Source organism: Chelonoidis abingdonii, chromosome 1 (assembly GCF_003597395.2).
Source record: "Chelonoidis abingdonii isolate Lonesome George chromosome 1, CheloAbing_2.0, whole genome shotgun sequence".
Classification (NCBI taxonomy): domain Eukaryota; kingdom Metazoa; phylum Chordata; order Testudines; family Testudinidae; genus Chelonoidis; species Chelonoidis abingdonii.
This window is the reverse complement of record NC_133769.1, coordinates 234,913,671-234,941,280: the sequence shown is the minus strand read 5'-3', so window position 1 is coordinate 234,941,280 and position 27,610 is coordinate 234,913,671. Positions and strand designations below refer to the sequence as shown.

The following is a 27,610-nucleotide window of genomic DNA, read 5'->3' as shown; positions in this document are numbered from 1 at the left end:
CAGATCATTTATGGACATGCTGAATAGCACTGGGCCCAGTATAGACCCCTGGAGAACACCATTATTTACCTCTCTCTATACTTACAATTTCCTATACCAGATTGGGTCAACAGTTCAAGTTCAGCATGTGGTCTATGCTTAGTGCTTCATGTGATGGTCAAGGAGGCCAGCGGGTCCCTCCCCTACCAAAAAGGGAGAAAGGTCAGTACTGTCGGAAAGGGGTGACTGGTGAGCAGGAGTTCTTTGGGGAAGCAGGTGTTTTGTGTATGGGGAGGTAGGATCCCCCCACCTCTCTCCTGCCTGCTAGGTGGATTCTGAGCTGGGCTCCTCCTCTTCTTCCTGCCCCAGCTCATGGAAGGGGGGGGGTGTCTCTCTTACACTTATAGCACAAGTGTGCCTCTTCCTCCCTCCCCCAGGAGCAAGTGCCCCCCCCCAGCCTGGGGGGTGCGTGTTCTCCATCATCTCGCCTCCCCCCGCAGTGCCTGCACGCGAGCTCCCGCTGTCTCCCCGGGGCTGCGTTGTGGGATGCTCTGTTGCACCGGCCAGCTCCAGGCAGCCGCCGGCTGCGGAGGGAGCCAGCGTGCGGCGCTCGCTTCTCCTGTTGCCGCCCTCTCCGGCTGCGCCCACCCACAGGCGGGGGAGACACTGGCAGAGAGGCTCCCCCCCGCCCCCCTTGCTCTGGGGGTACTGCAAGCCCTAGCGGGCTCCTGAGCGCTGCCGCCTCCCGCCGCTTGGCCGCACAGAGAGGCGGAGGCCTGAGCTGAAGCGTCTCCTCCCCAGCCATTCAGCCCCTGAGTTTCCCCGGGCGGGGGCGCGCGGCGGGGGGGGGCTGCCCTCAGCTCAATGCTGCTGCTCCGAGATGCTGCACGCCCAGCTCCCGGCCGGAGGAGGGTAGCAGCTTCTGCCGCCAGCGCCTTCCTCCGCAAGGGCTGCTGCTGCTGGAGACTCGGGCACCACCTCCTCCCCACCATGGGGCTGCTGCCGCTGGAGTGAGCGAGCTAGCGGAGGGCACAGCTCGCTGCTTGCATGGATGGATGTGTTCAGCTTTGTGAAGATTGCAAAGCTCTCGGGGTAGGTTGCTGCTCCCTTCCCATTAGCAGCCGGCCCCCCTTGTGCGCGCCCTGCTGCAGCGCTGGCCCCTGGCTGCTGACCCCCGGGGCGCCTTCTGAGGCGTGGGTGGGGGGCGGAAAGACCCTGTCGGGGGCTTTAGCAAAGCCCGCCGCCAGAGCTGCTGCAGCATTCCACGTACCTGACACTGGGGCTGATCTCCTGGGGTTTGGCTGGTGATGGCTTATGGCGTTTTCCCCCTGGCACCTGCTGTGGGATCGTGTAAAAAAAAAAATGTGTCCCAAGGCTGCTGCGAAGATAAAGCTGGTGAGGTTCTGAGCCTTGGGCTGTGATGAAACGTTGTTGTTGGTTGTTCTTAACGGGCGATCAGTGGTTCAAACTGTTTGAAAATGTGAAGCCGGTGCTCTGCCTTTAGTTTCCTGTCAGGTTGCAAACAGCTGTGAGGGTGCCCTAGCCGGGGAAGTAGCTGTAGGCAACAGTTACCCCTCTGGGGGTTGACGTGGAACTTCGGATAGGTTGGACAGATAACAGAGCAGTATTTTCAAAAAAACACACCGTGATTGACACCCCTCTCACACATACACCAAACGCAATCTATTTAAGACTTCTTGACTTTTGTGCTGTGAAGTATGGCGCTCAGCTTATTGCAAACAACTTTCATGCCCTACAAAATCTGAGACACACTAGGGGTGATTTTTTAAGAGATGCTATGAAATCATAATCAGATTGAAAGTGCAGCCTTGTACCATCACACCTAAGTCCCAGGGAGTAAGTGAATGTGGTCTTCTTTTTAGCTCTGTCTTGTAAGGTAACATCTGGTTGCTTGAGCTGGTGTCTGATTTAAATATTTTTCCTTCCAAATAATTTTTCTCTCATTGTCAACTGAATCCTGGCCTCTGAGTGTGGAAGGAACTGCCTCTAGATAGTCCTTAGGCCCAAGGCTACAGAGACATCTGAATTGCTCCCTGCCCCCACTGAAAACATTTCCCCCATGGTTAAAAATAATGTATAATATTATTGAGAAAAGAGTTATGGGAAACCAAATTCCTTCTCAAAGATGGAGTATAAAAGTGCTGTAGTTGCAGGATTTTCCTGATTTTGGTGCAGATAATCTTCCTAAAGGATTTAGCTTTGAATCAGAGTAGCTATGAGTGTTTTGAATTCTTATGGTTTAGTGGTTAGCACTGGCCTTTGCCATTTCTGAAGTGTTCACTGAAGTGGAATGCCATTGGAGGTGGGGAGGGCTTGTTGTAGAAATGAAGCATATATGTTATTTCTGTGGCATACACGTACAGTACTTGTCAAAATGATTGTTCTGTAAAATTCTATAAAATGATTTTTATAGCAAGCACTGAGTGGACTGAAATTGTAAAGTCCTACAGGTGTGTGATGTTATAATCTGTGTTTACTCAAGCCTTTTGCCCTAAAATTTACCACCATTGCTACCATGATCAAAGCTCTACTTAAGGGAGTGCTAGTACAGAACAACTGCTACTATTCGAACTACGTGGCTATCTAACTTTGCTCAGAACAGGTTTGCCTGACATGGTTAAAACACCGACAGTCTCCTGAACCTGATGTACACCACCACTCCCACTGTTACTAACACTGGGGAAACTGCATCAGTGGTAACAATTGTGGAAAATTTTAGGGGATATTTTATTTGGTATAGACAGGACCCTAAGGAATAATGTGGCATCTGATTTTTGTTTCAAAATATATTTAATTATTTAGCTTCTTTGTTCAGGATCCGGGTTTAACAAACCCTTTCTTGCAGTAAATGTCACACTTGAGTTCAAATCAAATGGAAAGAGCAGGCACTGGTTAAGGATCAGATGTAGCTCAAGACAATTTGCCAACCTAGGCAAAACTTCAGTGTGCACCCCCAACCTGCTCAGAAGTTTGTGGCAGAGCCCCCAGCATCTCCCCAGCTGCTGCAACCCCCAACTCAAGGTCAGAGGCTCCCAGGGCAGACCCCAGCTTGGGGCTTCAAGGTCACTGGGCCTGTTGCCGGCCCCTGCGGGATGGGAACATTCTGACACTTGAGTGGATTGAGCCAGGCCAGGCCATAGTGAAAGTCCCCTAAGCCCTTGCAAGCAGTTGAGACCCACTCCCTAGGTGAGTGATACCCGCAGATGGGGCTGCCCTTCCCAGTGGCCCTTTGTGAGTGGGTTGGCACCAGCTGCCTAAGGCTCAAGAGAGGAGTGAACCCCAGCTCAGCATCCTGAACAGTGAGCCACTCAGCTCAACCACAGTGAGACCTGGGCACCAGCCGAGAGCAGCTCCCATCCCGTAAGGCTCTAGTTAAGGCACAGCATAACCACCCCCAAATGAAGCCAACCAGGCTGGAGGTGCTGATCCCAGTTGCACAGTAGACTCCTTCCCACTGGACAGAGTGGGGTTCTCTGCAATCTGGCCCTGCACCATGGCCCCTGTACTGCCTGTCCGTGGCCCAGCCCTCCATTCCCCAGCCTATCCCATTCCACATCCCAGCCCACCTGGTGCCCAGCAACCCCCCACACTCCCTAGTCTGCCCCTGCCTGCACCTTTCCAGATGAGCTCCTCACTGTTGGGCTTATAAATTGCAGCATGACAGCTCTTTCAGAGCCTGGACATGGTGGTGATGAAGCAGTGGACCCAACTGGAGCAGGAGCCAGGGGCTGCTTGGGCAGCAGGACCTGTGGGGACTAGATGCGGAGCAGCAGGTGCAAGCTGGGTGCAGACATGGAGCCAGGTGGGTTGTGGCACTTGTGGCCAATGCCCTGACAGCATTTGCCAGCAGCAGACCTGAGCTGTGGCCATGATCTTACCCGCAATGGGGATGGGGAGGAGCTGGAGATGAGGCGGGAGCACTTCCCTGGCAGCCTGGCAGGTGGCCACTTCCTGCTTCCCTGAGCCCCGGCTGGTAATCACTCCCTCCCCTGGTCATCTCCTGCCACCACTAATGGAGGGAACCTGGGCAACTTTACACTCGCAGAAATCTACCGCCTCAGGCAACTGCCTAGTCTGCTCTAGCTAGAGCGGCCTCTGTTGAGGATGCTGCACAGAAGACAGTATCATTAAATCAATAAACTAGGAATGATTCTTCTAACATTTTAGGAGTCAATTTAACTTCTAATAACTCTTTCTTCCCTAACTCTGACCTGTAGTTGACTAACAACCTCCCTATTGCTGTTACCCAGACAAAGCTCTCCAGCATATTACTCTTTCTCTTCAGGCAAACCAAGTTCTTTCTGCAATTGGATGACAGGTTTCAAAGCTCAAAACCAACTTCATTTGATATAAGGACTATAAAGTTCAGATATTGGACTGAGTTAATACTGTGCTTTGCAATAAATCAGTTTTATGTGGAGTTACTTTTTCACTCTTATTTTCTGGTTATTAAACCACTTAATAGTGTACACAGGGCTTAACTTTGCTGTTTCCTTGGTAACTGTTAGATATATCTTCCCAGTTCTCTGTGTAGAAGAGAGTCTTATGGAGGAACCAGTTTCCACTGTAAGCCCTATTTTTAGCTCCTTCTGTATCTGTTTGGACCTGAAAACTGCCTGTTTTCTCCTAAAGGCAAAGGAGAGTTTTTCTGAAAAGTCTGGGAAAACGGGTCAGACTGCTCTTGATTTAGAGTCTGATCCTGCAGTACAGCTCACTTGGAACAAGGGTTGTCAGGATCTTGGCCATTACGTAATGTTTCTTTGAGTTCCTCTAGGTTAAAAAAATAACTTTGTTATCACTCATTCAAATTTTCCATCTAGATAAATCTCCTTGAAAACCAGTGCACAGGCTCTGTCTACTTGTAAGTAACTTTACCCATGTGAATAATCCCATTGACTATTGGAATTTATAATTGTAATAGTAAGGTGAGTATTTAAGGTTTGTTTTGGCCCCATTTGTGTACTATAGAGGTGGTTAGTAGGACTTCATAGTTGCAATAGGCATAAAATGGGACATAAACTCTGTCTTTTCTCTAGAAGTAGACAACCAGTTGATGTGAAATTATACACACAATTAGTTATCATGTCCTTCAAACTTCCTATGTAATTTTTACTCCCAGGGTACTGTCCATCTGTTACCCCCTTTAATTACCTTTCTGCATACAGCCCTTTAAAGACTACCTTCTCACAGAAGAACCAACTGTTACACCAAACATCTACAGCTACTAGTGTTGGCGGGTGGAATAATCTGGTGAAGGCGTATCTTCAGAAGGATGAAAGCGGGCAACCCTAGATACTTCACAACAAATGTTCTGTTAGTTAATTTAGAAAAATGTGTAATGACTGACTCAAATGAAAATCATCATAATCTTCAGATATACTGACTTCTCTCTCTCTTCCTTGGTAAATAAGGGCTTGACTAGACTTGGAAACTTACCAAAATTGCTATTCCACTCAGAGAGTTATTTCTAAATATAGAGAAGCCTTAAATAATGGACTAGCCTGGCTGGGTACTGTGTGGTCTACACTGTATGCATGTACAAAGGCCTGGGTAAATGTGGATGCAGTGTCTATCTGGAGTGTGGAGTCTTTGACTTGTACTGGGAAGATAAGAAGGAAAGATAATGAGATTAACAGTACGTGTTTAGAGGGCGGATGGTGTAGAGAGTTTTGAGCATTATGGTAGTAATAGTGAGTGACAGCATGATGTGAAGTGGGAAGTTTTGGGTGGGGGAGGGTTAAGGTGGTGATCTGTATATGGAAGGTGAGAGGCACAATATTTGTGTCTCTAATAATAATAGGCAGTGAACTGTAAGAGTGGTAAGTGGTGGTTTGGAGGATGTTTAGCTCCCATTCAAAGTCTATATTATTAGGATTTGAAAATCTACTCGCTGATGAATAGAAAGCTTTTACTGATGAGTGTGGGGATCTAACCTATTCCCCGCAAATATGAGCTTTCATATTTGCAAAGCTAGTTTTCCAAATATTGTGTGAATGTGATTCAGTGCAGTGTTGTCCTCCAGAACCTGCTGACAAATAGCTCTAGTGCCTCTGCTGCTATTCATAGCTTTGCCAAGCAGCAACATAATGAAAGTAATTAGAGACCAATCACTTACATTGTTGCTGTTCATTATCCTGTGAGCAAGATTGTTTGAGACAAGAGTCAAGTCAGTTTCATGCCACTGTTTCTTGTTGGGCTAACTGAGCAATGGCAGGCTTTGGAGTTAATCACAGGGAAGGAATACCCACAAAATGGAGGTTGTAGGAAAAGAGTAAGGTAGTGTAGACTTGGTCGATCTCACAGCAGCTAGGAGTTGTGGGAGAAGCAAAGAAATAGGGTTTACCTACACTGAAATAACAGACTTATCGGTATGGCTGAGGCTGGCCCAGATCAACTCACTTGGGCTGTGGGGCTAAGAATGTCAGTGTAGCTGTTTGGGCTCAGGCTGGAGCATGAAGTCTGAAACCCCATGATAGGGGTGGGTCTCAGAGCCTAGGCTCCGGTGTGAGCCTGAATGTCTACGCTGCAATTTTTAGCCCTGCAGCCTGAGATCCACAAGTCTGAGTCAGTTGACCCAGGTTCTAAGACTTGGTGCAGTGGTGTTTTTACTGCAGTGTAGCTGTATTCATAGAGACCCTTCCCCTGGCAGAAACCACAAAGTTCGGGACAGGGTGAAAGAAACCAAGTTTCTGATCTTTCAACAGCTTTAGTGCTAGAAAGGAGAGCTTCAGATTTAGAGATGTCTGTCTTTTATACTACCAGCAATCACTGCAATACCTAAAACCATGAAAATTGGCTGACACTAGCCAAGTCCCAAGTGGACTTCCAGGAGTCAGATTTTTTAAAAATAAAGGCCTGCTTCATGCAGGATTACACCCTGGCATAAACTCCAGCACTCAGCCTTTCTTTCCAGGTGCTGTGGTGTGTCTGGGGCTGTGATTCTTACTATGATTCATAGACATCACTAGTAGAGCGTCTCTTGACTTTCATATATACTTCTGCCTAATTAGACATTTGTTAATTTTCCAAGCCCTATACATAATTTAGATTCTGCAAGGGTTTCCAGACTTGGAACCTGGTGGGCTGATCTAGCAGCTGAGGAAGGTGAAATTGCACTCCAAGCAATAGCACAGCTCCAGTTCTCTTCTCAGGAATTTCATTTAATTAATAATGATTCAAAACAAAGTAACCCAAAACACTGCCCCTGTCTTGCCTTAATCCTTGTCTCTGGGGCTTCATGGTTCTTCCAGCCCTCCACAGCTGACTTCTGCTCCCTGTAGGTGTCCTTCTTGGGTTTTCTGCCTGATTGATGAAGAGAATCCCTCCCATGGCCTTCCTCTGCCTAAGAGGCAGGAAGCGTTGTATGCTGTTTCTTGCAGGACATGGGCCTATGACCTGTGACCTGCAGTTTACGGCTCCTACTTTTAAAGGAGTCAAGGGCCAGAACAGGTGCACTGGGCTACAGGCATGCACCCTCAGACCCAAAGCCCTGTTACTGTAGTTTGAGTGTGAGCAGGTGTATAGTTGGCAGAGTTAAGGTTGTCCTTGGAATCTGCAGTGGGATATTTTATTGTGTGTATATTTCTTTAAGCAGTTGGTGAAGATATCTGAATATTTATCTGTCTTCTCTGTAAACCATTTCAGTACATTTAAATGTTTAGGTTTTTTTAACTGTGACTTTCCTTAGCATGTTTATTTTTCAATGTCAGTGTTAACTAGCAACCTTCATTAAAAGATAAAAGAAGATTTTTATCTGTCAGTAAAATGTAGGCTATATCATCTGCACACTATTTTTATTGTAAGTACTCTTTTCAATGACTATATCTCATAACATGTGAGTTGTTTCTACTGTTTACCAAAAAATGTGTCAGTAATAAAGCATATGATTATGCTTATGCTCAAGGGAGGTAATTTAAATCTGGAAAATATTTTATTACTCTGGATGATAATTCGACGACTATGAATTTCATCTTTCCTTTCTTCTTTGAGAGGACATGGCACTTTGTTCAATGAAAGATTTGACTATATGCATTTTACCTTATGTTTTATTATCTGCTATATAGTGGTGTTATATTTTACCATGTGTCATATATTATAAAGACATATGTCTGTGGTGATGACATTGTTATTACCACTGTATGTAATAATAAGTCTCTGGTCTGGCAAAGGCTGGTAATTATTGAATCCTTGTATTATAGACTGTTATAAACTTATGGAATGGTCGGTGAATAAAGGCAAGACAGGTAGCAACCCTACCCTGAAAACTGAAATGTTCTGTCTTCAGACTAAGTAGAGCGTGTGCAAGAGAAAAGTAAATTTCCACCTGCCATCCGGCTAATGTGCTGTTTGGGGAGGAAGAGAAGGGAGCTCAGTTTCCATTCCCATGCAAGCCTTGGCCTCTGTTTTCTTTCTTTCTTTTTTTTTAAAATGTACAGTGGCATGAACTGTGATATGGCTTTTGTGGTGTAGACACTTGTCCCCAAAGAACAGGACAGACACACCATTTCTTGAGGGAACCTGATTTAGGAAAGCGCCTTTTTTCAGGAAGCAGACTTAAGCACATGTTTAACTTTAGGCATGTGCCTAAATCCTCTTGACTTCAATAAGACTTAAGCTCTACTGAAGTGGGATGTGATTAAGCATGTATGGAAGTGGTTTTCTGAATCGGAGCCTATTATTGCAGTAGGAGTCTCTGAAACCCTTTCTTTCTGTGGAAAGTCTATATGGAACTCTTTTTTATAGGTTGATTATTACATAGATAAACATGCAAGAAAACTACTTTGGGAAGCTCTTAATAACCTAGATCAAAAGTATTTTAGGAAAAAGTTGCTAAAATGAAGATATTGTAAATAGGTGTAATGAACACATACAGAACACAACTTGGTAGGGCAGACACAAGAGTCCAGACTGTATGAAATTGTTCTTCGTTAACTAATGATTTAAAGGAGGAGTGGGATGAAGTAAAAACAGGAGGAGCTTTTCCTGCTAAGCAAAGGGATTTGTGAGGCTTCTTTCTAGAAGAGCAGGCAATGAGCAGGACCTGGAGAGAGAGAGGTCAGAGACATGCTGGCTTTAGGGGTGATCCAGCCACCCTCCAGCCCCTATTGACTGTAAAGGGAATTGCTACAGGACAATTTAGGGGTTTCCACCACAGAGTTAAAAATGATTTTGGGAAAAGAAGCAAGTATTTCAGGTAAGGAATTATTTTATCATAAAAATATTTTGGGTGATTACCAGACTGCAAGCTATTCAATTTTCATTTCAGTAGCAAAGGTATTAAAGGGGATATACAGCTGTTAGTGTTAGTTTTTAGTAACTACAAGGGGTTTTGGGATATAAGGCACAGTGGTCTTAGAAGAACAAGGGGTATTGGATTAGAATAATAAGGAGGCAAGAGGAGACTTACATAGAACGAGAAGGAAGGCAAAAGTGCTAGAGTAACTACAGAGTGTATGACTGTATGTCAAAATCACATGGTGATGCTGGGGAATCAATCCTCTTTTGATTTTTTATGTCTCTTCAAGAAATTATTTTTTTTACAGTCCTGCATAAAACGTTGTGAAACTCTCTGTGAATGAGTCTCAAGGAAGTGTTTTGAATATATGATAACAGTTTTCACATATTCCTTTATAATGGACCATATCGTGACTGGAATAGTGATATTGAGAATGGTGTATTCCCTTCCAGTTCAGTATAGGCATATTAATCACTTATCTTTATAGTAAATATTTCTTGTAATTTTTGAATGATACGGGTCTTTGTTATCCACAGGATCTGCTAATCTTATATATAATAAGAGGAAACCGGTTACATAACAAATTTTCTGTATTATACTGCCTAAATAAAGTAGATGGTCTATACAACCTTTCATGTTTTGCTTATGGATTTCCTGATTTCACTGGTTTTGGTTTTTGCTTGTTGTTTTTTAAATCTTCAATTTGTGTTTTACAGTAAACTGCTCACTAAAAAGGCCAGTATTGCCAAGTCCAAAATGCCCATTATTCTATGGCAGTAAACTCTGACAGAACTAACAGCTGCCCCAGTGATGGAGGTCAAATTATGCACGTTCTACATCTTACATCTGTTTGTTTATTTTTGTTACAGTATGTTCCATATTTGAAAATGGTCCATATCTAATAGTCACTGAGCCCAATTCAGACCAAATGAGACACTACTTTCATTTACTCCAATTCCTGAGTAACTTCATTGACTTCAACTTGCTTAAAGTAGAACCGTCTAAAGTTTGTTTTTCTCCAAATCATCTGCTATAACAAATCATCTGCTATAGTCCTAGTGTTCAGGGCTAATAGTAACTAACTTGCATACAGTGCTTTCCTTTTCCTCATGGATTGTGTTGAGCAGCAATGGAATTGCAGACTGTGTATTACATATGATGAAGAATATCTAAAATATACACTACTGTATCCTGCTGAGACTTCCTAGTTGTATACGTGAGTGTACATTTTAGGAATGGATATAAGTGTAACGGTTCTGCTGACCATATGCAAAAAATGAGTAAGGCTGTTTTACAAACTTTTTATGTAGCTTTCAATAATCTATTGTAAGAAATGACCTTTCAATGAACGCACAAGAACCAGGAGTAGATTAATTCCTTACCCAATAAGGAACTTCTTGACAAGCCAGGTAATGGTTATACATCTTCAGAAGACCTCTGCACACCTATATTGCCTGTTGTTCTATGGCATTAGAATCTTGAGGAAAGATTCTGTAGATGAAGATGGGGGTGGAGGGAAGGGTTAAAATATAGAATCATCTAAACTAGAGATGGAAAAAGTCATTAGATCATCTAGTTCTTCCTGATTCTGAGTGGAATATATATTCATATTCAGCTTAAATATTCCTGCTCTGTGATCCTATTAATGACCTAGGACTCTAAAAGGCCTTTTCTGTGCTAGGGAAAAGAAGTGCTTTTTTAATGTGATATATAAAATTGTATAATTCTAATGCAGATAGGACAAATTGTAGCTTTACCTTGATTTAGCTGGTTGAGGTGGAGGTTCACCTCAACCAGTTAAATCAAGATACAGCTGTAACTTTCCCTTTCCAGTAGAGCTGGTCAAAGATTTTCCATCAAAACTATTTTTCCACAGAAAATTGGGTTGTTGATTTAAACAAAATTTTTCATGGAGAGTATCTGCTTTCCTCAGATTATCAACTTTTTTGGTTGGAAAAAGCAAAGTGTTTTGGGCTCAGAATTCTTTAGTTTTCATTTTTTGACAAAAAATAATCAAATATTTTCCTTAGGGAGAAAAAAATATAATTTTCCCAACCATCTCTGCTGCATACATGTGATTTTACAGTGTGTTGGGTATCACGTTATCTGTCATGTTTAAAAAACACATCTTCTTCCTTGTTAGACATACCTTAAAGAGAGACAGAGACTACATCATAAAAAGTACTCTCTCCCTTCCTTGTACTGTACTGTTCAGTATGTTGGCGCTCCAGGGCCCGTGGAAAAGAAGTAGGGAAAAGCAAGTTAGTGAATGTGCTGTTTAACAAAATCTTATTTGCATTGAGTGAATTTGAAGCAATCGGTCAACAATAGCTGATCTTTATGTAAAGTTTAGCTTGTTCTTTGTTCTAAGTCTTTGTCTTTAGATCTCCTCTATATCCTTTCCTTTTCACAGTAGCCTGTGATAATAAATACCTGTTTCACTAAACTCACCCATGACAGGGCATAAAGTGTTTATCCCCCGGCTCCTGTTCTGTGTCCTCTGAGAAAATTAGTTTTCATTTTAGTATAAACCGTTTTTTTTAAGGGTCCTTTGTTTTTGAATTTTACCTCACTGAGGCTAGAAGCGCGCGCACACACACACACACACAGACAGAGAGAGAGCGAGAGGGAGCGCGCGCTTTCAAAGGATTATTATACATTGCTTTTACAGTATGAAGTTTCCAATTGCCAATAAGATCAGAGCTTAAAATCTCATAATTTTCAGCTTTATAATATGAATGAAATTCTCTGACTTATAACAAACTTAAAGAACATGCATTCCCTCATAACAATAAGTTTCTGGTTATATAGGGTGTCTTAGTTATGTCCTCTAAGTTCTGGAGGTATTCTAATGAGAAAATAATGTCTGAACTAGAAAAAGGATATTTTATGGATATTACTACAGTTATACTTGTCATGATTATATGTTTCTGAAAACATAGAAGATAATCAGAGACTATTAATGGCTTGTTTCCTTATGTTGTCAGTTTCCAAGCTGAAAATGGATGTTTTGTGGCTGCATAATTAACTTCAAATATTTTTTAATCTTCTTTTAACAATTTTTTTTTTATCACGTAAATAAGAAGCATATACATTTTGTAATCCGCCAGGAATGTTTAGGTAGACAGTTTTTCTATTCTGTCTAACCTGTTTCTTATATCAAATGGTAAATATTCCAAAGTGTCAAATGATAGGCAGTAAAAAGGTTGATATATTTATCAACTAGTTTTGATAAATGTAAATACTGTGAAAAAAATTCCAAACAAGTCCTCTATGGAAAAGGTTTTAAAAAGAGCTCTTCCCTGAATTGTTCAGTAAAATTAATTTCTCTTTCTGCTTTATTTTCCTTTAGCTATACAAATATTTTGAAGAATGACTTGTCAGGAGATATGATTAAAAAGGTAGTGAAAAATACGCCAAATGTCTAGATGTTTATCCAGTTGTCAAATCTGCAGTATAAGTTTCATAGAGAAGATAAGTTCGTATGCAGTAATCATAGAACAAAAATCAGTAGGAGCAAGTGTCTTTTTTACTCCTTGCTAAGAGCTTGATACAAAAAGATTTACAAGGTCGGAATCTTGGAAATTAATATTCTACTTTCAACAGATACCAACTATCACATGTGGTTATTAAACACATCACATTCAATACATCCCTATTTGGTAACTTTCTGGTCTCTTGTAGACATAAATATATAGCATTTTGATACCAAGGCTTTGCTACAGTGCAGTGTTCTGAGAGCAATGAAGGTGGTGGTACGGAGATTTGTCAAGTATAGCATCATAAAGTGAGAGTTGTGGATGTTTAACTAAAGCGTACAGGATTTGCCATAGTGGATGATTCATTCATTCATCAAATCTGGTTATCCTGCCTCTGCCAGTGGCCATTACTTCAGAGGAAATGCATAAACTTAATAGTTTAGTGTGTGAAAGGGGAAAGAAGAAGAAAGTTCCTTCCTTACCCTTACAGATGATATGCTTATGCTTTGAAGCAAGGGACATTACCACACTTACTTAGCATGAATAGCTACGTGTCATTAATGGTAAGCTATTCAGCCCTTTAACAATTCATCTCCACCCCATGACCTCCTGTACTGGTGAATTACATAGGATATGTGTACACGGTGGGAAGTATTTCCTTTTTCATTTGTTTTAAACTCACCAGGCATTAATGGCATTGAGTTGATCTCTTGTTTTCAGATTATATTATAGTTCCCAGAAAATGAACTAATCTGTGTGTGGGGTGTTGAAATGTTTCTTACACAAGACTAAATAAAACAGTGCTAGTCAATTTAGTTTTTAAAATGACCCATTCACTGACATAACCATTAGCAGTCTAATTAAAGACACAGTACCTGATTCTGGAGTTGATCCTATTATATATATTGTATCAGCCAAAAACAGCTTGTGATATTAGTTATTACTGAACAGTCTTCTCCCCAGTGTTCTTATTTCAGCAGTTTAAGCTCACCCACCCCCAAATATACACTATTTCTTTCTCTTCATTGCTTTTGATTTTCTAATGCACTTGGTGACTTCCATTCTGCTTCATTTTATTTGCCCTTCATTTGTTTTTCACTTGGGAAGATTTATTCTGTCAAATCCTCCATTTCAATAATGTTACATAATTGGGACAGCTTGTGAGTCAGGATTACTTGGCAATCTTGGCTCTGATATAAGTGTCTGGTTTATCTAGCCTTCAAAGCCACATCCACTGGCTATGCTCTGCCCTGGCATCCTAGAAAACAGTGATCCCTCTAGAACACCAGCTAGCCCCATTAAGACACATGTCACATGGAAGTTGTTAGATAACTGGAATCACAGCAAATAACTCAATGTTAATTTTGTTTTTCCTGTTTATGAAGAAAGTGAGTCATTTTGGCCTTTTCTTCATGTATAGTAGTTTTTATATCAGTCTCAAGCTTCACTTTCTTTCTAAGAGCCCAGATTCACTGCTTGCTCAGCAGCTGGGTGGTGGTAAGGTTTAATTAATGTTTAGGCAATTCTTTGGTATCCTTGAATGAAGGTAACTTGACTATTGAATTTCCATGTGATCTTTGAAAAAGTTTGGTACATAATGACAAATAAAATTAAAGTAGCTGCTACTGGAGCCAAAAGTCTGCACAGATTTATTTCTAATTCTTCCCCTGATCTTCTCATTTATTAATTTATTTTGGTGAACTAACAGATACCAAAATTTGTGTGAAATGGTCTTAGGTTCAGGTGGTGGTCTCACCCTCCTCCCACCAAACTTTGCTCACATTTCCTATAGGCAAAATCACCTCCTTCCTGGGGTTTCTTAATTAATAAGGTAAATAATACCTTTGAATTACCTGGCACTGGCCACTGTTGGTAGACAGGATACTGGGCTGGATGGACCTTTGGTCTGACCCAGTATGGTCATTCTTATGTTCTTTATAGTGTAACTGAAATCCCAGCCAAAGCTTTCTCCCTAAATTGACTGTTGCTGCGGTTCTGCCTGTAGGAACTCTGTCTCAGAGTGTAGCTTCTGTGGCCTACAGGGCCCCTACCATCTCCCCATATCCGGAATGGATTTAATGAGATGCATTTGGTACAAATCTTCAGTAGACAGCAGTCAGCAACTTTATGCAAGGGTCTAACATTTGCTATCAGTGTTGTTCAACAGAAGAGCCATGCCCCATGATTTTGCATCTGCTTTCCAGTTTTGGTGGAGTGCTTCTGATGTGACAGCTCCATGGTTGGCCATCTTTTCTCGCAGCCTTTTCTCCTGGGAATGTAAAATTTGCATTACATATGAAGATAACATGATCTGTTTTCTAAGATGACAAGCTTAGTTTGACAGTTGATTTGATCTATTTACCGAATATACTGCATTAAAAAAGACAAACTATATGTACAATAGAACCCTGTTTATCAGACCCTCCCTTAACTGGCTCTCTGCATTTACTGAACAACCAGGAATCCAGGGCCAGAAGCGGGTCATCTGTCCTGTAGCTGCTAGCTTGTGCTGCAGCATCGCATTTTCCCATTATCTGGTTTATCCAGAGTTTTGATTATCTGAGCTGGCCTTGGTCTCAGTTAGACCAGGTAAATGAGGTTCTGCTGTACATAAAATTATAGCCCTTTAAAATAAACCTAAATTAATCTCTGTTGAATAAATGGAGTATGTCATCTGTGAAGGGTGATTGTGTTTCTTTCACTCTTGGGTAAGGTCATCATAACTCATGCCTAGTGTGTCAAAAGTTAAGGCTTTTTCATTACGTGAATAAACCTAATAAATCACCCTCCATGGTGGGATTTCTTATGTTTTGGTACACAGTGACTTATGTCTCGTGTGGTAGCAAATGCTATAAAATATGACACAAATGTTCAAACAGTGATCATAGTAACAGTCAACTGAACGGAAAACTCATATGTGTAACTGTCAGTCACTGACTTGGTTTGTGGATTTTATTTCGTGATTGATAATTTTACTGGACAAGAATTTCACTACTAAATACCTAGGATATGGTTTTCAAAAGCAGAGTGTAATTTCAAGTGCCCCACTTGAGATATCATCATAAAGGGCTGGATTTTTATTTAATTCAATTTTTTTTTTCAGAAAGGGCTGAGCGTGTGTCGTCTGATAATCAGGCCCTTTTAAGGTGGCTGACGTTGACCACCAAATCCCTAGTCAGTTTTGGAAATCTTGGCACTACATTATAAATTTCTTGTTTGCCCTTATTTGTTATTCCAGATAATTATCAGATCTTCTTTCAGTTTTTTTTCCCCACAAAGACACAACATTCACACCCTGAAACATCTTGAAAATATGTACAATTTCCTTTATACCTCTGGTATTTAGACAGATGACTTCACTGTCCCATGTGTCCCTCTAGGAATGCTGATTGATTGCAGTGACACTGGGTGGTGACAGAAGAACTGATCATCTGCAGCTTGCCCAAATTATTTCTGAATTTATCCAGGAATCTGCTCCACCGGATGGGAACTGCATAAACATTCAGTGGCCCTTCTTTCTTTCATTCCAGATTAGAATGCCAGCAAAGCTCTAAAAGCACTTTGTCTACAGTGTTTTGTTTGACATCTCCCTGTCAGTTATTTGGAAGGAATAATCTGAACCACTCATACACACTGCTAGGTTATAAATTAACTATAACCATTTGGACATCACTGTGGAAAGCTCAATGAAAGCTTCCTGTCAATGTAGAGTGGTGACCAAAAAAGCAAACAAAATATTCTGATGTGTTAGGAGTGGGATAGAAACTAATCCTGAAAATATTACAATGCCATTATGTAAATTGCTTTTTTACCCTCACCTGGAATGTTGTATTCAGTCTCGTCACCATATTTCAAAAAAGATTTAGAAGAAATAGAAAGTTGACAAGTGCTAAAAATTAGAGGCATGGAAAGACTTCCATATGATATGGGATTGAAAAGATTAGGACTGTTCAGTTTAGAGAGTATCAGAGGAGTAGCTGTGTTAGTCTGGATCTGTAAAAGCAGCGAAGAATCCTGTGGCACTTTATAGACTAACAGACGTATTGGAGCATGAGCTTTCGTGGGTGAATACCCACTTCGTTGGATGCATGTCGGATGCAGTTTAGAGAGGAGATGAATAAGAGAGGACATAATACATGAATAAAGGAGGTAAATGGGGAACTCTTTTATTTATGCTTTCTAATAATAAAGAATGAGGGACATTCAGTGAAACTGAGACGCAGCATATAACACAGATAGAAGGAAATAGCCTTACACAACACATATATAACCTGTCGAACTCTTTGCCTCAAGATAATAAGATAAGAGTAAAAAGTAAAAGTAAAAAAGAAATATTTATATTGATAATGGAAATATCCACAGTTACACTGGATAGGATAAAATGCGTAAGAGATATAAATCCATACAGAAATCCTTATGCTTTAGGGCATAAGCCAGCCACTCACTGATCAGAGTTGGGCAGAAACTTCCTCTCGGCAAAGATTATTTCACCCATCATGGTTTCAGTTGTGACTGGCCATATTGTATGTGTTAGAAAGAGACAAAGGGGTTGGAATAAAAATTCTTGAAGACAGTTGCATTTTTTTTTGTTAATTACTTTATTCATTAGCTCATCATATTAATCAATGCAAGACGCTGTAAGCCAACAACTGCTATCTACCTAGGTAGGTGAAAGGTTTTTTTAATTACATTTTTCTGTATGCTGAATGGTGCAGTATTTTTTTTTTAAAATATAAACTGTAATCAAAGGTTTATAAAAGTCTATAGACTGACACACTGATTTTTAATGTGTGCGGAGATGTATATAGCTGTCTAAACTTTGGTTACTAGTTTGGAAATTAAATTGAGATTAAAAAAACTCTCTCTGGATTTTATATTATCTACTTAAATGAACAAATGCTATAAGATTTTGAGAATCTGAAACTGGCACTCTCAGTTGGTTGACAGGTGTTTGTCTGCGCATTGTTTAAAACAAAGAAACAGAAAACCTTTTGGTTAGATATCAGCATGATTTTTCTTACTGTAATGCAGACTTGGGCTTTTAATTTGGGAACTACAAGAAATTTTATATCAGATGAGGACTTTCTAAAAATCACTCTGTCCATTCAAGGAAACTTAATAAAAAACTTCTTGCTTTGTAAACTCTTACCTATTGTCTAGAGGAAGCCATAGATTTTTATGTCCCCTCCCTTTCCCCACCTTCCTCAAATGCCCATCACTGTAATCCAGCATCTCGAAAGATGTTTTGTAATAGACTAGACAGTTAACAGTTTCCCTAAAACAAAACCAGACAACATATTTCTAATTCAAATTTGACAGTGCTCCGAAGAATATAACTGTCATAATATATGACATCTTTTACCAAAATGAGTTAAGAAGGCTATGCTGCTGTAAAATATGGCTTTCGAAAAATAGACCACTAGTGCAGCACAACATTCTAATTGGAAAGTAAGCGACTATACAGTTATGTTTTTCTTTCCTGATTCTCAGATTCTTTGATTCTAAAATCAGTACAAATAAACAATCCAGGTTCTTACGGCTCTAGAAGACATTTTAATTACAAAAAGCAACCATAAAATGGATTATTATTTTATAAACCATGAACATTTAGATCTTTTTGTTGATAAACATATGCAAATATGAAAATTATTTTGATTTTATTGCCATTTTTCATCTGTAGAAGTAATCGTGTTTGTAACATCAGCATGTGTTTACTGCTTGGTGGAACAATACTCAAATTAGCATTAGGCCGGGTATAAAATATGAACTTGGAATTATTTGCATATGTTCTTTCAAATTTAACATTTAGTCTATCTCATACGGGAGTGAGATTAGAAACGTCACTTTGCATGACCACTAGTGCCACTGCTAAAGGCTCACAAGGCTGCTTAGCTGTGATCATGTAAGTCAGGCACTTCAAAAATGAAATACAGTAGAGTCGCATCATAGATGCATTTAATTTACGTGATTTTAACTATACACACTTGGCAAAAAAAAAAATTAAAAATTTAAATACTATACCTGTAGTACGGACGATTTCACCCACCATTCCACTCAATGAGCATTTGACTATACACGATTTTTGCCTTATGTGGTGACTTCAGAACCTAACCCCTGCGTAAGATGCGACCCCCCCCTGTACTTAATGTCCCTGTCATGGGGTGGTCACCACCCAAGTGTCCCTTTGTGGCCAGGAGTGCCTCTGCAGTGCCCCCATCTATATTTCCCCCTTCTTCAAGGCATGTTAAAGAAACTTCACAGTCTTTCTCTTTCAGTAACAGCCCTTCTTTGAGTCTGGTTTTCTTTGTTTACAGTTATTGAAAGCAAACACAAAAAGGAATTTCCCCAATCACTCAGAGTCCCCAAAAATCTGTCCCAGGGCATGGCTCCTACCTCAGAGCCTGGGGGAACAGGAAAAGTTTCCTTCACAGAATCTCTCTTACCAGCCTGTCACTGCCCTCCCCAAGCTGACTCTCTTGTGGCTTTTTGCTTTCAGTTTTCTTGTAAGAAACTAGCCGCTGGAGGTTCCTTTACTGTGCCAGGTGTCTCTGGCTGGCTTATTTAGCAAGCCTGCTCCAGGCTTCAGGTATCCTGCAGGCAGCTCCCTCACTCCCTCTGCTCTCTCACCATTCCATTAAAGCATATTGCAAGTTCTTTTGCTGGAGAGAAACACTTAAAACCCATCTGTCAAGTACTCTATTTAAAACCCAGCAACCAATTTACCTTCATAAAACACAGTGAGAAGTGTTCTGTGGGTTATAAATATTTATTCTTCCTGCTGTTTCTTCACTTTGTCATAGAATGTTTTAAAACAAAAACTGTTAGCCACTCTGTCTGTCTGTCTAGGCTCTGCATGGTTATGTACTGTGTTTTTGCTAAAACAGTGGAGGCAGCACAAATTAACAAACCTTATTGGTGAAGGTGTGAGAATGATATCAAGAAGACTGATAGGCAATCATGGAAGTTAAGCGAGTGAAGTCAGAATGGCTTGGGCTCTTGGAGTGTGAAGCGTAAGAGGGAATGAGACTAGTGTTTGCCAAAGGGAAAAGGACACTGTATCTAAGGAGGAATTGCAGTCAAAACTAGAAAAAGTAGTGTACAGTTCAATTCCAGTTCTCTGTATTCCCGTTATCTGAAACTCCTAGTTATCTGAATCCAAAGTGCATTCCCCATGCAGCCCTATGTTAGTTAATCACTTGCTAATAACTATAATAATGGCTGTATCAGTTATTATAATTACAAACGTGAAAATCTATCTCTTTCATCAACAGAAGGTGATCCAATAAAAGGTATTACCTCACCCACCTTGTCTCCAATATGTTGGGACCAGCATGGCTACAACAACACCACAAATGTTAATAACTTTTCAGTTAGCTGCTTTGTGTAACAGTTTTGAAATTACCTGCAATTTGGGTTTTTCTACACTACTGGGGCTAAGCAACAGAGCTGCGGTGCCACAGCAATTCTGCTGTAGTACCGTAGTATAAACACATCCTGCAGTTACAGAACGGGGGGTTTCTGTTACTGTAGGAACTCCACCTCCCTGAGCAATGGTAGCTAGGTTGAAGGAAGCAATCTTCTGTCCACTTAGCCGTGTCTACCCCAAGAGTAACGTCAGCATAGCTATAGTACTCATGGGCATGAATTTTTCATACCCCTGAGTGACAGTAGCTATGTCAATCTAAATTTTTAGTGTTGATCAGGCCTTATTGAGGACTATATCAATGAACCTACAGCTCAACATAGCACTTTTGTTTATCTGAACAGCCAGTTGTCTGAAAGGTTTGGCTATCCCTCACGCCATTTGGATAAATGGGAATGTACTGTACTTGGCATTCTGCCTTTTAAATGAGACCAGGAGACTGAATCTTGCCACAAATAACTGAAATTTAGTAACCCTGGATTTAAACTTAGTCTTGTTTAGCTGCGATAGTGTCCTTGTTTTATTAGGTCTGCATATTGTACCGCCCTCGATTCATGAGCAGGACTCCCACTGATATCTGTGTGCCGATCATGAACAGTGAACAATCCTTTAAAGTGGAACTTAAATTTACTGCAGGTTTTTCAAATGTACAGTAACTCCTCAAGTAATTTTGTAGTTATGTTCCTGAAAAATGCAAGTTTAAGTGAAACAATGTTAAGCGAATCCAATTTCCCTGTAAGAATGAACGTAAATGGGGGGGTTAGGTTCCAGGGAATTTTTTTTTGCCATACAGTACAGTACTACAGTTGGGAGATGCCCCTGCATTACCTCACACAGGCACAGCCCATGGGCACTGGAGACAATGAGGCAGGCAAGGAGGCTGAAGGTGCTATAGGCTAGAAGAAGCACATTGCGCAGCAGCAACGGCAGCTTCCCCTACTGTGCAAGCACCAGGGACAGGGGGGCTCAACCCTTGGCTTGCCCATGCCACCCCTTCCCCCAAGCCTCCACCCTTAACCCACCTCTTCCCCCCCCTTACTCCACATGCCCCATCCTTGCTCCTCCTCTGTCCCTCCCCTGCCTCCTGCCTGCAGCAATCAGCTGATTTGCAGCATTCAGGAGAGACGGGGGAGGAGCGAGAACACGGTGAGAAGGCTCCCCTCCTTCCCCCACCTCCTGAACACCGAAAGCCAGCTGATTGCCACAGGCAGGAAGCAGGGAAGGGAGGTGGGAGGTGTGCTGCATCCTCGCTCCTCCCCCTTCCTTCCCCTGCCTGCGGCAATCAGCTGGCCTGCAGCGTTCAGGAGGCAGGGGAGGGAGGGGGAGCCTGCGCACCGAGTCCTCCTTTCTCCTCACTCCCTCCTGAATGCCGCAAGCCAGCTGATTGCCACGGGCAGGAGGCGGGGAAAGGTGCTGATCCGTGGGGTCTGCCGGTGGGCAGGAGGTGCTGTGCGTGTGTGTGTGTCGGGGGCATAGGGAAGCTGATGTGGGGCTGCCAGCTGTGGACAAAGCAGGCAGCCAAACGACGTTATAGCGAAGCATACACAACTTAAAAGGGAGCATGTTCTGTAACTGAGCAGGGACGTAAGATAGAAACAACATTAAGCAAGAGGATGTTAAGTGGGGACTTACCGTAATTTAATGTAGAAGTTAGATTATGTTTTAGACCATGTAGTATTTTTGCTAAGACTTTCATTTTGAGGAGGTACCAGCTTTATGGAGAGCTTATTGTAAAACGAGCACTTGATTTTTTTTGTATTCTTACATAAGTTCCGTGCATTACCTTAGTACATTTACTTCTAAGGACCATAGGCAGTAATTTAGCCTATCTTTAGCTGGCAAATATCCTCTAGCAAAGGCGTTGGTGATTTAATACCTCTTACTTTGTAAATCAGTCACTCACAACTGTGGTCTGTGTTTTGGGAGAAAAGCTCTGTTGGCAGATATGCAAACCATTTCCTACCCAAACTAACCAGAATTTCAAGAATACAATCTTCCCCTAGCTGTGTCTTTTGCATTTCAATATTGGCCTCATTAGTTTATCCTAGGAGTACACTATATTAGAATGATATTTTGCACAGGATGGTCAATCAAAAAACAAACCCACAATCCTATTAGTAATTTGCATGTTTTGTTTTGCTGTTCTTTCTGTTTTTCGAGGTAGAAATCCAGAAATGTATGTTGGTAACTATTTGCTTTCTTACCCTAGATGTGTAGGTTATGATGTTATACTCATAGGCCTAACAAGCTTTCCTAGGAGACTAAAGCAGAACTGTCATTTTGAAGTTACTCAGTTGAAGTCTCTTTGAAATCAGTTTAGAAGGCTCCAAGGCTATTTTTGTGCTCTCTTTAATTTTTAAGGAAATGTATTGACGCGATCCGCTGATGGTGTTATTTATTAGAGGGAGGGAAGCCATAAGAAAATTGCCCCACAAGCCTGGCAGTACTTCAGGTGCAGGGATGTACCTGCTAAGGCATCAGAGCCCTAACAGAAAGTTTTTTCATTTAGGAACTGTGCCAATTGGAAGCCTCATCCCTAGAGATAAAAGGCAAGTGACTTAACCCATTGGTTATGAATAGCTTTCCCTTTCTCAGAGATTTTTTGTTTCCTGGATAATTTATAATGCTGAATTTGGAAAAGACGTGCTTTCATTTCTGAGTCAGATTAATTTCCTGAGGGCGGGGAGATATTTTTCCCTAGAGCTGTGATCAGTGCAGGCATTGCATTGAGAAATGTTACATAAGGATAGCATTACAGTAGGGGTGTCTCAAGTATGATGTGGGAGCCACACGTTTTCCAATAGTACTCCTAACATGGTCCAGCGCAAATTCTCAAAGACTATAGACTATGCCCATGTGCTGTCCTGTATAATTGCCATATCCATGCCTGAAGGAGGAGCTGGCTAAAGCACAAATCAGAAATAACAGCATGTTGTTTTTTTTTCCTGTAAAAGAAGCTTTGGCTGTGGGAGACTTACAGTGAATTGGCAAGCAAAGTTTCAGTGGCTTGAGGAAGTGTAATGTGTCAGTGAGACAGAACAACACTCCCAGAATGCCTGTGCCTCAAAACCTCAAGTCTATACACACCCAGGTCCACATGTCCAGAAAAGTTTGACCATCCCTGTACTATGGCAGCGTTGCATTTATGAGGACAAATGGTGGTGACACCGGTTAAGTTTTGATCCTTTGGCGCAGTGTGTCCTGCATGCGGTATTATTGTGTTGATGAGCATGCCTGACAACAGATAAAATGTGTTATAAGTTTATACCAAATTATGATACTTCTGTGCAAGTAATTTGAAATTGAGTGCATTAAAGTCATAAAACACATTTTGTCTTATGAGGATTTATTGCTGTCAAGCTCAGTTGGATTAGAGAGAATGAGGACTGGCCTGCAGTCTGGAGGATAATATTTACTACTGTTCATTACTTCACGTATAAGAGATGTTTAAGTAATTTTAATTCTGCTCATGTGAAATCTGTAAAGTGAGTTGCATGGGACTGTAACATAAACATTCCCCAGTAAATGAGCAAGTTTACCTCATCACAGTGCTGTTCAGAGGGTTTCTTCAGCCACTGCCATTTTTTACTTGCCTGCTGTGCAAATATGGGCAAATATATTCTTGCAAATAAAACTCAGATTTCCTTCTCTGACCTGCACCTTTTATTCATTTTGCCACTAACATCTGGCTGAGTAAACTGGGTATTCACCAGAATGTTCTCAGGAAGCAAAATGCGTTGCAAGTACTCGCACATGCATAACATGAATAAATATACATTCTCATCAGAAATGCACCCACAGCCTTTTAGAATACTCTTTGCAAATTGAATGGGGAAGAGGGAGGTTTTGACAGAGGAGCAGGAGAGAAAAATAAATGAAATGTTCAGCAAAGGGTTAGGAGATGTTGGATAGGGTGCTGTCATCTCCAGGAGAATTGGCAGAAGGGTTCCTCCCCTGGCAGGGACGTTCCTGGTCATCTGTCTTTGTTCCTGTAGTGCGGTCAGGCAGTGAGGTGGGTGAAGCATTGCCCTGGTGCCTATTCCTTTTGGAACACTTTCAAGATGGCATCGACAGATTTTTGCTCTGCTGCATCTTTATTATACTATATAGATTCTTATTCTGTGCCTTCCAGTAGTGCATTAAGCAACATGACTAACATCTGTCACATGTTCGTTCTCTCACCCTTTTCACAGGGCAAGAAGTGTGTGCAGTGCAGTAGGGTGTTTACACACACATGTGTTATGGGTTTATGTTAGAGATGGCAAGGTCAAATAAATGTGCCTTGCAGTGGGAGGGGAAGATGGTGAGTTTTATGATGGTCCATAGTTCCTGTGAAAGTTCCTTTCAGAGTCTGAGACTGGCACCTGAGAAAGCTATCTGTTGGAAGAGAAGGTATTTGTAGCGGCAGTGTGCTGGGAAAGAAGCTGAGCCCTGAGTAGGGAGCAGGGCTTCTCTGACTAGAATCATAGAATATCAAGGTTAGAAGGGACCTCAGGAGGTCATCTAGTCCAACCTGCTGCTCAAAGCACGACCAATCCCCAGACAGATTTTTGCCCTAGATCCCTAAGTGGCCCCCTCAAGGATTGAGCTCACAACCCTGGGTTTAGCAGACCAATGCTCAAACCACTGAGCTATCCCTCCCCTCTTTATAGGGGTCCTATAAAGGTAGCCAGCCAGTCAGGTAGTGGCACAGACAGCTGCAGCGGCACAGGAGCCAGCAAACAGAGCTGTAAATAGGGGAGTTTGAGTGGGAGTTTGCAGGGGGAGTTTGGGGGAAGACTAAGAGAGGCAGGCAGAGGATCAAACAGACTAGTGAAGGGAGTGTGCAGTGTTCTAGCAATGTTTTGGTGCTTGTTGGGGGTTTGTTTTGCTGTGGGTGGTGGTGTTTTTGTTTGGTTTGTGTTTCCCAGATTTACAGGATTTAGGTGAGAAGGCTATGACAGATACAGAGGCAGCAGTGGTAGTGACCCAAGCTGGGAGAAGACAATGAAGATGATTGGATGTGGAAGCTGCGGCATGTACATTTTCCTGGAGGAGGTACCTGATAAGAATTTTGTCTGGATGAAGTGCCACCTGATAGAGCTGATGGAAGAAAAGATCCGAGGATTGGAGATGCAGGTGGAAACTCTGGTTAATTTAGAAGGGGGTTCGAGCGGATGATGGAGCAAAGACATGAGGAGCCTGAATGGAAAAGCTCAGACTTGCAGATGAAAGCAGGACCAAAGAACTGTCAGGGGAAACTGCTGGGTGAGGAAAGTGGACGGTGGAAGCACGTGACTAAGAGAACCAGGCAGAGGAAAAGACAGGCCAGTGAAGGAGAAGTAGAGCTCAGGAACAGGTTTAGGGAGTTGGAAAATGAAGAAGGGGCACAGCAGGTAGTTGCTGAAGGTGAGAGGGCAAGGAAGAAGAGAAGAGCAACTAGTCCTATAAGAAGAGGGGAAGAGTCAATGGAGATAACAACACCCAATGTGAGCCCCAGGAGGATACGGGATGGGTTGCAGAGGATTGCAAGAGTGAATAGGAATCAAGAGGACGTGCAGCCAGAGGGAACAGAGGATAGACCAGAGAATCACACTGTCACCAGGAAAAGGCAGGTCTATGTGATTGGAGACTCCTTACTGAGAAGAATAGACAGGCCTGTAACCAGAGCTGATCCAGAGAACAGAAGGGTGTGCTGTCTGCCGGGTGCTAAGATACGGGATGTGGACCTCAGGCTGAAGAGGATCCTAATGGGAGTGGGAAAGAATCCACTGATTTTCCTTCATGTGAGAATGAACGGCTAGATTCTTGCTGGAACATATCAAGGGAGACTTAAGGAAATTGAGGCTCAGGTGATCTTCAGTGGGATTCTGCCTGTTTCTAGTGAAGGGCAACAAAGGTGTGACAAGATTATGGCAATCAACAGATGGTTCAGGCAGTGGTGCTATAAGGAGGGCTCTGGGATGTATGGCCACTGGGAAGCATTCATGGACAGAGGACTGTTCTCTTGGGATGCACTTCACCTGAGTAGGGAGGCAAATAGACTTCTAGGATGGAGGCTGGCACAATTGACTAAGAGAGCTTTAAACTAGGAATTTGGGGGAGATGGTTGGGATATGTCCAGGTACTCTCCATGCCAGAATTTAACATTGAGAATGAAGAAAACGAAGATAGAAAGGATACAGCCATGGGTAGGAGAATGGACATAAGGAGGAAGAGTAGTGTAGATACCAGTCTAATAGGTGATACTGGCGGTAGAATGTCTGTGCCTAATCGGGTAAAGAATGTCAGTGAAGCCAAACAGCAAAAATTAAGATGTTTGTACACCATTGTGAGGAGCCTAGGTAACAAAATGGAGGAACTAGAGTTACTGGTGCAGGAAGTAAAACCAGATATAATAGGGATAACAGAAACATTCATGACTAAGAGTAAGATATTGAAAAGCTATGTGCTGTTTAGGAAAACAAGAAATAAAGCAAAGTGTGGGAGTTTGCATTGTATATCAATGATGAGGTGACTGTAAAGAAATAAGAAGGATTGATGAATAAGACGAGATCTGTCTGAGCAAAAATCACAACTGGGGGAAGAAAGCTACTAGAACCCCTCCCCTGAGATAGTGGCTTGGAGTGTGCAAAACCACGGGAGCTAATTTGGTATGAATAGAGGACCTTTTAATGTTTTAAATGAAGTAAACACAATAGAATTTGTGATCATGGAGACTTTAACTTCCCCAGATATAGACTGGAGACAAGCTAGTCAACAAGATGATGCTCAGATTTCCTAATGTGAATAGCCGATGGAATTACTCCACAAGTAGTTGCGAAAGGTCATTTTTAGATTGGTTTTGGTGAGTGAGTGGAGCCCATAGAAAAATGGGTGTAGGGGACAACCTTGTTCAGAGCGACATGAGCTAATCCAGTTTAAACTAATAGAAACAATAAACAAAAATAATCTGTGACTAGGGTTTTGATTCAAAAAGGCTAACGTCAAAAACGTAAGAGTTAGTTAGGAAGAGACTTGACTGAAGAACTTGGGATCTAAAGGTGAGAGGCCGGAATACTAAAGTGAAAGTTGCAGAAACTACTCAAAGCCTACATCCAAGAAATGGAAAAAAATCCGTAGCAGAGTTAGTGTAGACAAAGCTGGGATGAGCAACCATTCAAAAGTGATTAGCGAAAAAGCAGATAAGCACAAGAGGGAATATGGAAGGGATTAGCAAGGGAAGCTAACCTATTGAGAGTCAGAACATGTAGGAATAAGGAGAAAGCCAAAGAGCGCATGTAGAGTTGAACCTTGCAAAGGAATTAAAAACCATAGTAAAGGTTCTACAGCATAAAATAAAAAAAACAAAGAAAGAGAAGGGACCGCAAACACTCGAGGATTGAGTGAGAAATATAGGATCTAGCATTGCCAATATCTATAACAAGCTTTGCTTTGTCTTATAATGAGGCGAATGAGGAGTTCAGACAAGTATGGCATGACAAATGGTAATGA

The 27,610-nt window shown here is 41.8% G+C and overlaps 1 protein-coding gene and 1 long non-coding RNA gene across 5 annotated transcripts in view; one reads left to right on the top strand and one right to left on the bottom strand.

Moving 5' to 3' along the window:
* The first annotated feature begins 514 nt into the window (after positions 1 to 514).
* The window catches only part of FRMPD4 (FERM and PDZ domain containing 4), a 497,083-nt gene continuing 469,987 nt past the window's right edge, over positions 515 to 27,610 (top strand). For 3 of the 4 annotated variants that reach the window (XM_075060497.1, XM_075060506.1, XM_075060487.1), the window contains exon 1: positions 517 to 1,071. In XM_075060497.1, the coding sequence (XP_074916598.1) occupies positions 1,031 to 1,071 (41 nt within the window). In that variant the 5' untranslated portion in view covers positions 517 to 1,030. Of the gene's footprint in view, positions 1,072 to 27,610 lie in introns of all 4 variants that reach the window. The other variant, XM_075060527.1, reaches the window with a different exon arrangement.
* LOC116824465 (uncharacterized) lies at positions 14,816 to 17,985 on the bottom strand. Its single transcript, XR_004373629.2, has 2 exons — positions 17,864 to 17,985; positions 14,816 to 14,983 (listed from the first exon to the last, which is right to left on the bottom strand). It is a non-coding gene; the product is annotated as an uncharacterized LOC116824465 (long non-coding RNA).